The sequence below is a fragment of the Staurois parvus genome, unplaced genomic scaffold, assembly GCF_062004578.1.
Source record: "Staurois parvus isolate SC_StPar_1 unplaced genomic scaffold, SC_StPar_1.0 ptg001198l, whole genome shotgun sequence".
Taxonomy (NCBI): Eukaryota; Metazoa; Chordata; class Amphibia; order Anura; family Ranidae; genus Staurois; species Staurois parvus.
This window is the reverse complement of record NW_028318994.1, coordinates 222,200-236,531: the sequence shown is the minus strand read 5'-3', so window position 1 is coordinate 236,531 and position 14,332 is coordinate 222,200. Positions and strand designations below refer to the sequence as shown.

General features: G+C 42.8%; 1 protein-coding gene across 1 annotated transcript in view; it reads left to right on the top strand.

The window, feature by feature from the left end:
* Positions 1–14,332, top strand: part of FDX2 (ferredoxin 2) — a 50,533-nt gene that overhangs the window by 26,411 nt on the left and 9,790 nt on the right. The window contains exons 4-5 of the mRNA XM_089660023.1: positions 2,629–2,735; positions 9,431–9,518. Of these exons, the coding sequence (XP_089516149.1) occupies positions 2,629–2,735; positions 9,431–9,518 (195 nt within the window). The remainder of the gene's footprint in view (positions 1–2,628; positions 2,736–9,430; positions 9,519–14,332) is intronic.

The following is a 14,332-nucleotide window of genomic DNA, read 5'->3' as shown; positions in this document are numbered from 1 at the left end:
CACTCACACAGGTCCCAGAAGACTGCGGGACCATTCACAAAGCACAGCGTGCTTTGCGCATGCGGACTACAGAACCTGCTGTGGAGCCAATTTCCCTTACTTAAAAGAGAAGTGTGGGATGTTTTTTTATCCCCCATTATACTTACCTAGGTGGATGCAGCATCAGTCCGATGCAGCATCTATCCCCCACCGGCTCTAAGTGTGAGAACTCCGCAGTCATATGACAACTGATCACTGAGTTCTCACAGCTGCTCTGAGCAGAGAGCGGTGACTGTCAGTCGCCGCTCTCTGCTCAGCCCCACCAGCTCTCACTGGAGCGCTGGGCTGTTTAGGGGGAGGAAGCGACTGGCCCAGGCTCTCAGCGGGTTGCTGAGAGGCTGAGCCAGGTGCCGCTGCAGACTCTGGGGTGGATCCTGACTTTAAAGTCGGGATCTTTCCCCAGCCTGGACAGGCTGAGTTATGTCAGCCAACAGTGGACTTCAGTCCGCTGTCAGCTGAAAACGAGTCTCAGGAGTGCATAACGAACTGTACTCCTGTGATCCACAGGAGAAGTACAGCCAAATAAGCTTTGGCTGTACTTCTCCTTTAAGATGCCGGCGACTGCCTCCGAAGCTGATTGAAGAATCAGCTCGGGTGAGGTCATCGCTGGATCCCTGTACAGGTAAGTGTCTTTATATTAAAAGTCAGCATCTACATATTTACAAGTCAGCATCTACATATCTACATATTTGTAGATGCTAACTTTTATTTTTTGAGGGGGGAGCCTGGAGCATGTCCACCGACAGTCTTCCCCCTCATGACAGAAGTTACTCCCCAGTAATAGCATTTGGTGCCAGTAAGGTAGGTCCTGCATTTTATGGGTTTAAGGTTAATATTCAGATTTAAGTAATGTTAAACTGAGATTAAAGCCGAAATCTGGTTATTTTTTAATAAAGTGTCCCAGACAGGTTGTTAAAACCAAAAAATCAATTCAGACGGAAATACTTGCATCCTTCTACACTCACAACAGTAAATTCTTATCACTTGAAGTACGTAGTTCAGGAATCAGGAACTCTGACCTTACCATAACTGCATGCATGTCCAGATCAATGACTTAGAAGGTATTGAAGCCAGAGACAGTCAGACAATTTGCATTCTTAGAGGTAAGTCAGCAGTAGCTACATATATATTCAAGTAAGTTGGTGCAGCGCTAAATGGTAATACACTTTAATATACACAATATCATGCCATTTCAAACATGTGGATAACGTGGTATCACCTTAAGGTGATTATTAGTGATATAATTAGTTCAATATGATTGTGTGGATCATGAAGAGATCACAGTTCCAAGTGTGTGGACGTCCTGATCCGGGAGTGACAACAGGTGCAAGCCAAACGAATGGATAAAAAACGCACTCACCGGATGTGCGTTTAAAATGCACAATAATCAATCCTGCGTCACCAGGCTATAGATAGGTCATCAGATCTCGGGTCAGGATACCATACGAATCCCACTTCTGGTATGGTACGTCAGTCAAGACCCACCACTGTCTTGATGCATGTATTGCCAGAGATAGAGTGCGTTTTTTATCCATTCGTTTGGCTTGCACCTGTTGTCACTCCCGGATCAGGACGTCCACACACTTGGAATTGTGATCTCTTCGTGGTATCACCTTAAGGTGATTATTCGTGATATAATTAGTTCAATATGATTGTGTGGATCATGAAGAGATCACAATTCCAAGTGTGTGGACGTCCTGATCCGGGAGTGACAACAGGTGCAAGCCAAACGAATGGATAAAAAACGCACTCTATCTCTGGCAATACATGCATCAAGACAGTGGTGGGTCTTGACTGACGTACCATACCAGAAGTGGGATTCGTATGGTATCCTGACCCGAGATCTGATGACCTATCTATAGCCTGGTGACGCAGGATTGATTATTGTGCATTTTAAACGCACATCTGGTGAGTGCGTTTTTTATCCATTCGTTTGGCTTGCACCTGTTGTCACTCCCGGATCAGGACGTCCACACACTTGGAATTGTGATCTCTTCATGATCCACACAATCATATTGAACTAATTATATCACTAATAATCACCTTAAGGTGATACCACGTTATCCACATATGTTTGAAATGGCATGATATTGTGTATATTAAAGTGTATTACTATTTAGCGCTGCACCAACTTACTTGAATATATATGTACTATTGGAGGTTTTTCTTGGTTGCCTTTCGGTGTATCATCTGCTTATTAACATAACTCGTTGTGTGTATATATATATATATATATATATATATATATATATATATACTTCCTTTTCATTTTATGGTCGCGCTCACTAAAAAATCTTTTTATTAAGTCAGCAGTAGCAGTCCTTGCATCTTCTCAAGACTTAAATTTTAGGGGTCATGTTAAGTTTTACAGTCCAACTGCATTCATTTTTTTCTTCCCCCACCCACCTACAAATGTGAATCCTTACCTTTTAACTATTGGGAGGGGATTAGACAAGCTATGGTTAAAATAGAATGTATTGGTCTTACCAGACAAATATCAAGGTAGTAATACAAAGCATGGGGCTAGGTGGACTTTAATAGGCTAATTTGTAGAAATGGATCATAAATGCATGTCAACTCTCTCCACAGGGTGGATGTTGTATTTATAGATAGGGCTGGCAAGCGCATCCCTGCTAAAGGAAAGATTGGAGAGAGTGTTTTGTACCTTGCTCATAGGTACGGCATTGACCTGGAAGGTAAGCGATTACTGTATGCACAACAAATGGTAAATTTAAAGTGCTTTTAAAGCCTAAACGTTTTTTACCTTAACCACTTCCCGACCGGCCGTTGTATATAAACGGCCGGACGGTGGCACTGCAGGGTCGGGTGGCCGTCTATAAACGGCCTCCCTGCACCCTGCTTGTGCGCGCTCCCTGGGAGCGCGCAGCACCGCGATCCGGTGCCCGCTGTGTCCTCCACACAGTGAAACACCGATCGTCGGACGGGACCTCTGTACGAGGTCCCGATCATGTGATCACTGATTGGCCAATCAGTGATCACATGCAAAGTAGTAAGCAAGATGTCACTTGTGACATCATTGCTTACTATGTGTGAAATCTGTGAATGATCACAGAGGTCACATGGTACAAGGCTATTCACAAAAGCCTTGTACCATGTGACAAGCTGTGACCAATCACAGCTCACTCTGTATTTCTCAATGAGTGCAAGAATGCACACAGAGAGAAAGAGAAATGATTGCTTTTACATCCTATATGGGTGTAAAAGCAATCAGTGTAAAAAAAAAAAAAAAAAATCTTTATCACCCCTCACAAGTAGTACAGTGTCACCATGGTGACACTGTACTGCTATTGTGACAGTATGTAAAAAAATAAATAAAAAATAATATAAAAAAATAAAATAAAAATGTTAAAAAAATGTTAAAAATTATAATTTTTGCTTATAAACTAATTTGGATTTTTTTTTTTTTTTACTAAAAAGATAACGGAATAAATTTTGGCTAAGATTTATGATGAAATATTATTTATTTGCAAAATTTTATAAAAAAAAACACTTTTTTAAAAATTTTTTGGACATTTCATTTACATAGCAAAAAAAATACAAATCCCAGCGGTGAATAAATACCACCAAAATAAAGCTTTATCTATCTAAAAAAAATGGTAAAAAATTCATTTGGGTACAGTGTTGCATGACCGCGCAATTGTCATTCAAAGTGTGATAGCGCTAAAAGCTGAAAATTGCCCTGGTCAGGAAGGGGGTAAAAGTGTCCGGTCTGGAAGTGGTTAATGCATTTCTTGTGTTAAGGTAAAAAATGTTTAGGTCAATCACCCCCTCATCCCCCTTATACTTACCTGAGACCTCCCTTGATTCAGCGCAGTGGCTGTCTGCCCCGGCTCTCTCCTTTCTCGCTGCTCTCATGAGCTTGGCTGAGAGCAGCGGAAGCCAATGGTTCACGCTGCTGACTGTCAAATCCTGTGACGAGAGACCAGGGGGCAGGGCCAGCCTGTATAAATACACAGGCAGCATGGCTCAGGATCAGGCCCGCAAGTATGCCACCATACAAAGCGGCTTCCTATGGTGACACACAGAGGAAATGAGGAGTCAGGAGCGCCGGAGGGGGACCCAAGAAGAGGGGAATCAAGGCCACTCTGCAATTGCCTTTCACATAGCGGGTACGTATAAACCTGTTTATTTTTAAAAATACAATTTTAGATATTACAATCACTTTAACCACTTCCAGTCCGGACACTTTTACCCCCTTCCTGACCAGGGCAATTTTCAGCTTTCAGCGCTATCACACTTTGAATGACAATTGCGCGGTCATGCAACACTGTACCCAAATGAATTTTTTACCATTTTTTTGACACAGATAAAGCTTTATTTTGGTGGTATTTATTCACTGCTGGGATTTTTTTTTTGCTATGTAAATGAAAAAGTCCCAAAATTTTGGAAAAAAGTGTTTTTTTTATAACATTTTGCAAATAAATAATATTTCATCATACATCTTTGCCAAAATTTATTCCGTTATCTTTTTAGTAAAAAAAAAAAAATCCAAATTAGTTTATAACCAAAAATTATAATTTTTAAACATTTTTTTTTTTACATTTTTATTATAATTTTTTGATATTAGAATTTTTTTTTATTTTTTATTTTTTTTTTTTTACATACTGTCACCCTAGCAGTACAGTGTCACCATGGTGACACTGTACTACTTGTGGGGGGTGATGAAGTTTTTTTTTATTTTTACACTGATTGCTTTTACACCCATATAGGATGTAAAAGCAATCATTTCTCTTTCTCTTTGTCTGCATTCTTGCACTCATTGAGAAGTACTGAGTGAGCTGTGATTGGTCACACCTTGTCGCATGGTACAAGGCTGTTGTGAATAGCTTTGTACCATGTGACCTCTCTGATCATTCACAGATTTCACACGTAGTAAGCAATGATGTCACAAGTGACATCTTGCTTACTACTTTGCATGTGATCACTGATTGGCCAATCAGTGATCACATGATCCGGACCTCGTACAGAGGTCCCGTCTGACGATTGGTGTTTCACTGTGTCTGGAGGACACAGCGGGCACTGGATCACGGTGCTGCACGCTCCCAGGGAGCGTGCACAAGCAGGGTGCGGGGAGGCCGTTTATAAACGGCCACCCGACCCTGCACTGCCACCGTCCGGCCGTTTATATGCAACGGCTGGTCGGGAAGTGGTTAAAGAGACCCTGTTTTATAGGTAAAACGTAGCATGTTACGCTCCTGCTGCCTATGCTGATCTGCTGCTAATAACTGTTCCTAACCCACTGGGAAACCAACCCTCTCTTGGGTCCCATACAGCTCTCACCAACCTCCTCATTACTACAAGACAAGGTTGAGACATGAAGGTCAGCAGGAGATGTTGACTGCAGAGCTGACATTTTTATCTTTGCTTAAACCCCATTTCAAGCCTGGAAAAAAAAATGGATCCCCCCCCAGCATTTTTTTTAAAATAGCAGCTTCATCTGTTATACCCCACTCCTCTTCAGCACTGTCTCATGCAGACTCTCCCGCTCAGCAACTCGGCTCCACTCAGTTTCCATGTTGAATGATGCTGGGTGTCACTTCCCTCGAGACCAATGCTGCAAGGCTCCATCTTCAGCCCCGCACTAACAGGAGAGTGCTGTAGTGAGCATTTAGGATCCACCCACTGTCAAAAAAGCAGAAAACCTGTGGCTGACAAGATCTGGAAAAATGCTGAGAATATTGATTTTGCTGCAGGTACTTCAATAGGGAGTAATGAAAACACTATTGCTGTCCTTGTCCCCAAGACGGGGATTTCCCCTTACTTCCTGTTCAGATGATATCTGTCATGCAAAACAGGAGGAGAGGGGAATCTCTGTAGGGATGCAGACAGCATTGAAGGCTAGATTCCAGGCAGATATAAAAGATATGCATCAATACAGGTCTGTAATCATAAATACGTTGTTTTTGGGTTTTGTTTTTTTTTTCGTTTTTTTTGTGTAAGTACCTGAATCTGTCTTGGTTTCAGCCTCTTGCAATTAGCAGAGCTCAAACTCACAAAGAAGCACCACCGGGAGCCAATCAGTTGTGCTGCAATGCTAATAGTTATTAGTGCTAATAAGGGATATTCTGATAAGAAGAGAAAGCAGAGTGATAGTGAGATGAGCTATTCAGTGTTCCACTTCTCCTTTCACTGTCCAGTCTCCAGGCTGGTGAAGGAATTAGACCTGTAAGGGTTACTTAAAGCGTTTCTTCAGTCAGGTGTGTGAATATTAAAAGTCAGCAGCTACAAAAACCGTAGCTGCTGACGTATAATAAACAGACCGGTGGAAGCAGATACAAACCTCCTGCGCTCAGAGACCCAGATCAGAATACAGTGGGTAGAACCATAAGTTCATCCAATGGCCAATCAAAGGTTGTGCAGCTTAAACACAAGGCTGGGGAAGCTCAATAGAAACTGTAACAGAGAAAAACAAAAGCGCACCAACCTTGCGCATTACCTCAGTGAGTAAAGGGTGAATTTATTAAATTGAGATATACAGTCAGGTCCATAAATATTGGGACATCGACATAATTCTAACATTTATGCTCTATACACCACCACAATGGATTTGAAATGAAACGAACAAGATGTGCTTTAACTGCAGACTGTCAGCTTTAATTTGAGGGTATTTACATCCAAATCAGGTGAATCGTGTAGGAATTACAACAGTTTGCATATGTGCCTCCCACTTGTTGAGGTCCCAAAAGTAATGGGACAATTGGCTTCTCAGCTGTTCCATGGCCAGGTGTGTGTTATTCCCTCATTATCCCAATTACAATGAGCATATAAAAGGTCCAGAGTTCATTTCAAGTGTGCTATTTGCATTTGGAATCTGTTGCTGTCAACTCTCAAGATGAGATCCAAAGAGCTGTCACTATCAGTGAAGCAAGCCATCATTAGGCTGAAAAAACAAAACAAACCCATCAGAGAGAGAGCAAAAACATTAGGCGTGGCCAAAACAACTGTTTGGAACATTCTTAAAAAGAAGGAACGCACCGGTGAGCTCAGCAACACCAAAAGACCCGGAAGACCACGGAAAACAACTGTGGTGGATGACCGAAGAATTCTTTCCCTGGTGAAGAAAACACCCTTCACAACAGTTGACCAGATCAAGAACACTCTCCAGGAGGTAGGTGTATGTGTGTCAAAGTCACCAATCAAGAGAAGACTTCACCAGAGTGAATACAGAGGGTTCACCACAAGATGTAAACCATTGGTGAGCCTCAAAAACGAAGGCCAGATTAGAGTTTGCCAAACGACATGTAAAAAAGCCTTCACAGTTCTGGAACAACATCCTATGGACAGATGAGACCAAGATCAACTTGTACCAGAGTGATGGGAAGAGAAGAGTATGGAGAAGGAAAGGAACTGCTCATGATCCTAAGCATACCACCTCATCAGTGAAGCATGGTGGTGGTAGTGTCATGGCGTGGGCATGTATGGCTGCCAATGGAAGTGGTTCTTTTGTATTTATTGATGATGTGACTGCTGACAAAAGCAGCAGGATGAATTCTGAAGTGTTTTGGGCAATATTATCTGCTCATATTCAGCCAAATGCTTCACAACTCATTGGACGCCGCTTCACAGTGCAGATGGACAATGACCCAAAGCAGATTGCAAAAGCAACCAAAGAGTTTTTTAAGGGAAAGAAGTGGAATGTTATGCAATGGCCAAGTCAATCACCTGACCTGAATCCGATTGAGCATGCATTTCACTTGCTGAAGACAAAACTGAAGGGAAAATGCCCCAAGAACAAGCAGGAACTGAAGACAGTTGCAGTAGAGGCCTGGCAGAGCATCTCTAGGGATGAAACCCAGCGTCTGGTGATGTCTATGCGTTCCACACTTCAGGCTGTAATTGACTGCAAAGGATTTGCAACCAAGTATTAAAAAGTGAAAGTTTGTTTTATGATTATTATTCTGTCCCATTACTTTTGGTCCCTTAACAAGTGGGAGGCACATATGCAAACTGTTTTAATTCCTACACCGTTCACCTGATACCCTCAAATTAAAGCTGACAGTCTGCAGTTAAAGCACATCTTGTTAGTTTCATTTCAAATCCCTTGTGGTGGTGTATAGAGCCAAAAATGTTAGAATTGTGTCAATGTCCCAATATTTATGGACCTGACTGTATGTTCAGAGCTCCGAGGAAGAAGGGATCTCCCTTCGAAATGCGTGAGATTGCTTTTGAGAGTTTCCTCTCTCGATGGGACCCGCACCTGTCTGCTATTCTAGAACGCTGATGTTGGATTTTATATGCTTTTACCTATGCTACTTTTGTGAGTATATATCTCAATTTAATAAATTCACCCTTTACTCACTGAGGTAATGCGCAAGGTTGGTGCGCTTTTGTTTTTGTTCTCCGTTACAGTTATAATAAACAGACACTCACCTTCCCAAGTATCCAGCACCGTCGTCATCCGAGCCAGTTTCTTCACTGATCTTTGGTCTCTGGTGCTGGCATGTCAACTGTCGGCAGCCAGCTGTGACTCCTTGCTGCCCACTGCGTATGTGCGAGCCACATTGCTCTTTGTGAATGGTCCCGCAGCCTTTTATGGGGGAGAACGTCCGCTCAGATCACCTGTCAAAAACTAGTTACCTTCCCCCCCCCCCCCCAACAAAAAAATTCAATGCAAACATGGCCGAGGGGGGAGGTGCAGGAAGAGCGGATTTTCCCTTTTAGGAGGAGTTCCGCTTTATCTGCGGCAGAGAAGAATTCTCTCTTCTGCCATGCCAGACAGGGTACTGTGCAGCACAGCTGTATAAATCTCAGAAGTGGTCAGAAAGAAATATAGTCCTTTTGCAGGTAAAAGTGGTCCCAAATATGTATTGTAGTTGTTTGCCTGGAGTTTAGCTCTCTTTTAGGTGAACACAAACAGTAAGACATGGCAGAAGCTCTAAGCCCCTCTCCATTCAAAATACTGGAGGAATTTACCCAAATTCAACCCTCTTCATTTATTATTGTAATGTAGTCAGGTTGCATTTAATAAATGTCTCTTGTTTACTTTTTATCAGCTAGATACTGCAGCAATAAATTCTGTGCTACCAACATATAGGGGAGTTGGTCCAAGGTTATCGCACACAAGCAGCTGCCTGCAGAATGCCCGAAGCTCCCTGCAGAATGCTGCATCAATCATCACCATTCTCCCTTCTTGAACAAAGCTGTTGATTAGAAGAGTGTTCAGGATGGTGTGTTGGAATGCTGGGCTGCTGTTTGTACACCCTTGCTGCACCACTTGATAAAGAAAAAAAAAAAATTAAAAGTAAAAAAAAAGTAAAAATTCTCCTCTTCATTACTGTACATGCAGTCTAACAATTGAGCTTTAATAATTCAGCTGTCATTTTATTGTCCTCCCTTTACCACAATGTAATACGTATTTTGCTGCACACAGGGGCCTGCGAATCTTCCCTCGCCTGTTCCACGTGTCATGTCTATGTCAGCCCAGAGTATTTTGATCAACTTCCTGAGCCAGACGAGAGGTAATGTAATTCAAACTGTGTTAATCAAATATGAGATGTTAAATAAACCCGCAATTCTCAAACATTTCTTACCCACCAAGGCCTAGGAAGTTTCTTACAGATGGTACCTCTCAGGGACCATCGCGACGCATGGGTCTACACATGCGTAGGTGTCTGTCAAGACATGCAGGCAGCAGGGCACTAGGACCCAGGCGCACTCGTCGTCTATGACAGTACTGGGCAGGCATTAGGACCTAGGCTGCGCCTGTCAGGTGCAGGGCGGGCTACTTAAACCAGCCCTGCACAGACACTTGTTGCCGAATGGTCTTTCTGCATATCCTGTTACCTGTGTTGTGAGTACTTTGATCCGGATTATCTGACCTAGCTGCCTTCTCCTGTTCTGACCCCTTGGCTTGCCTGACTCTGCTCCTGGATGTTCCCCTTTAGATTTGATCTCCTGTTATTGACCCTACGTGTGACTCGACCTTTCTTTGCCTACTGTTTTTTACCGCACCGACCCCCCGGCTACCGACATAGCTTGTTTGACTCTGCCCTTGCTCATTCCTCCATCCATCCCTCAGGGATCCCCGGGTCCCCTCACATCAAACTCTCACCCTGCAGGAGCCTCCGACAGACTCCTCTACCACTGATAGAGATATCTGGTAGCTGTGACCTGGTCCCGGAGCACTCCAAGTCCATCCCCACCATCAGGGGCCCTGGTGAACAAGTGCTCCGGAACTTAGACTCCGCACACTGGAGAGGCTCTATCAGGGGACTGATAGAGGTGCTGTCGGGTGGTCCGTTACAGTACCTGAGCAAAATCTGGTGATGGTTTTACTGGGGGTCTCTCTGACCATTATTATTATTTATTTTTTTAAGTATTTTTTCTTTTTCTGTTCCATCATAATGTACTTATTAATATAGTCGTCAGAAGTTGAATACTTAGCCGTGTGTTTGGTGGTAAGTCAAAGTTGTGCTCTCTTCTACAGTTATTGTCACCACTGATATTTGATAATTTTGTGTGTGTCCGATAGCATGTCCCCTGCTGGGAGCTGTGGTTCCTCTGGCCAGCTGCTATGTCATTGCTGCCAATGGAAGGAACCATTGTGGTCCCCATAGGTGTGAACTTTAATATACAAATGACAGGAGGGGAAAGATGAAAACTGGAGGAGACCTTCAGACTGGAGGAGACCAGTAAATAGGAAAGATCCATGGAGAGAACTATCTTACCCTGAGACATTTTAGTAGTGTTTCTATATGTAAAAGGCTTGGCTGTAATCTCCTGTTCTTTCCATTGTTATAGACAATAGAAAATCTTTCTTTGTTTCTATTACACAAAGGAAATGTTTGTAGTCAGTACAAAATGCTCCTAAAAGTACCCTGCTAAGATTCAAAAGAGAGCAACCGTGGTGCTCCTTTTGGATGAAACCAGGAAACCTCTCACAGGAACTGTCAACTTGAAAGAAAGGAGCTAAGACTAGAACTTGAGCCTCCAAGTGACACACTCATATTGCCCATTCAGTCAGGTCCATAAATATTGGGACATCGACACAATTCTAACATTTTTGGCTCTATACACCACCACAATGGATTTGAAATGAAACGAACAAGATGTGCTTTAACTGAAGACTGTCAGCTTTAATTTGAGGGTATTTACATCCAAATCAGGTGAACAGTGTAGGAATTACAACAGTTTGCATATGTGCTTCCCACTTGATAAGGGACCAAAAGTAATGGGACAGAATAATCATAAATCAAACTTTCACTTTTTAATACTTGGTTGCAAATCCTTTGCAGTCAATTACAGCCTGAAGGTTGGAACGCATAGACATCACCAGGCGCTGGGTTTCATCCCTGGTGATGCTCTGACAGGCCTCTGCTGCAACTGTCTTCAGTTCCTGCTTGTTCTTGGGGCATTTTCCCTTCAGTTTTGTCTTCAGCAAGTGAAATGCATGCTCAATCGGATTCAGGTCAGGTGATTGACTTGGCCATTGCATAACATTCCACTTCTTTCCCTTAAAAAACTCTTTGGTTGCTTTTGCAGTATGCTTTGGGTCATTGTCCATCTGCACTGTGAAGCGGCGTCCAATGAGTTGTGAAGCATTTGGCTGAATATGAGCAGATAATATTCCCGAAACACTTCAGAATTCATCCGGCTGCTTTTGTCAGCAGTCACATCATCAATAAATACAAGAGAAGCAGTTCCATTGGCAGCCATACATGGCCACGCCATGACACTACCACCACCATGCTTCACTGATGAGGTGGTATGCTTAGGATCATGAGCAGTTCCTTTCCTTCTCCATACTCTTCTCTTCCCATCACTCTGGTACAAGTTGATCTTGGTCTCATCTGTCCATAGGATGTTGTTCCAGAACTGTGAAGGCTTTTTTAGATGTTGTTTGGCAAACTCTAATCTGGCCTTCCTGTTTTTGAGGCTCACCAATGGGTTACATCTTGTGGTGAACCCTCTGTATTCACTCTGGTGAAGTCTTCTCTTGATTGTTGACTTTGACACACATACACCTACCTCCTGGAGAGTGTTCTTGATCTGGCCAACTGTTGTGAAGGGTGTTTTCTTCACCAGGGAAAGAATTCTTCGGTCATCCACCACAGTTGTTTTCCATGTTCTTCCGGGTCTTTTGGTGCTGCTGAGCTCTCCGGTGCGTTCCTTCTTTTTAAGAATGTTCCAAACAGTTGTTTTGGCCACGCCTAATATTTTTGCTATCTCTCTGATGGGTTTGTTTTGTTTTTTCAGCCTAATGATGGCTTGCTTCACTGATAGTGACAGCTCTTTGGATCTTGTCTTGAGAGTTGACAGCAACAGATTCCAAATGCAAATAGCACACTTGAAATGAACTCTGGGCCTTTTATCTGCTCATTGTAATTGGGATAATGAGGGAATAACACACACCTGGCCATGGAACAGCTGAGAAGCCAATTGTCCCATTACTTTTGGTCCCTTAACAAGTGGGAGGCACATATGCAAACTGTTGTAATTCCTACACCGTTCACCTGATTTGGATGTAAATACCCTCAAATTAAAGCTGACAGTCTGCAGTTAAAGCACATCTTGTTTGTTTCATTTCAAATCCATTGTGGTGGTGTAAAGAGCCAAAATGTTAGAATTGTGTCGATGTCCCAATATTTATGGACCTGACTGTATGTGAACCCATACCTTGTCAAAGTCTACAATCAAGAGAAGACTTCACAAGAGCAAATACAGAGGATTCACCACAAGGTGCAAACTATTCATAAGCCTGAACAATAGAAAAACCAGATTAGACTTTGCCAAAAAACATCTAAAAAAGCCAGACCAGTTCTGGAAAAGCATTTTTTGGATGGATGAAACTAAGTTTAATCTGTACCAAAATGACGGTAAAAAAAAAAAGTGTGGATAAGGCTTGGAACAGCTCATGGTCCAAAGCACACAACGTCATCTGTTAAACATGGTGGAGGCAGTATTATGGCATGGGCATGGGCAAAAGTGTGGAGAAGGCTCTCTGCTGCATAAGGGGCTTAGAGAGTAAGGTGTGGAGACTGCAGAGGGGGTCAGCAGGAGACAGAGAAACAGCAGTTCCCTGACTTTCCTAGTGCAGAGGGGGGGTGTCAGCACAAGTCTTACCATTGGAGTACATGCAGGCTCACAAGTAAAATACAGAGAAGAATGCTGACCTTGCTGGGATGGATGTGCTTCCATATATAGCATGACCAATTTGAAATAGGAAAATCAGGGGGACTGAGATGATCATCACGTATTTCACACAAAAGAAGCAATGCAAAGAGAATAGTATAATGTAATGCTTCCTGATAGCTCACTGCCCTGCAAGGTACCTACACCCTCCCATGCTCCCCTCGTTACATCTCTAACAGAGTGGGACTTGCACATATGGGGGAGCATGTGACATTGCTTCCACATCAACATGAGTGATCAACTCACACACCCAAACACTGTTACATGCATCCCTTTGCCTGGGCAGGTGACAGTGTCTCTTTAAGTGTACTTGGCTTCACCCCTTTATCCAAGCCTTCTTGGATAAATAAAATAAAAATGAAGACATAAGTGGTCAACATGCTGTTATCAAAATTATAGAATGAAATTCCACATACCAAAATAAATGACTCTCATCCTGTGGTTCTTTGTCTGGGAAGGCTGAGCCTTGGAAAAGCAGATGCTCCCTGCATAGAAGGAGAATCAGATCCTTGAATGACCTACTCCTTAGGAGAGTTAAACAGGATTTTTTTGGCTGCCCATGATCACTTGTTGCATGCTTTTCCAAAACTGTTTTCTAGAAAGACTGACTAAAGGAAAGATCTAGATTCCCACCTCTGTTTGTGGATATTCAGGCCTTCTGCATGGTCGGTTTGTGGCTGTCCACAGGAGGAGACCCGATATTAGAACACCACTGGTATCAGGCACTGCTCTATTTAGGTCCTTCCTGAATGTTTCCTCTCAGGTGAACAGCTCTTCTTGCAGTGTATACTGTGTATATTTTTTTTCTGAGAACAAATTTACAGGATTTGTTGTAGATGCAGAAGCCTCCTTGTACCACCCTGGTGATTGATTTGATTGATTGATGAACCGCCACTTTAATGCTAGGCATACAATCTGTTAGACCTGAAGAGTTTTATGAAGTTAAGGGGCATTACTGCCTGTTGGCAGGTAGAAGGGGGGACCTTTGTGCCCCAACCTCCAGGCTTACATCTGTGGTAATGGATATACGGTCTTTCTTGTTCCAATGGACACATCCAAGATGATTTTGGTAAATTTTCTGTTTTCCTGCCATAAGGCAGAACCTGAAACTGAAGGACTAATTGTTCTTCCAGGAACAGTG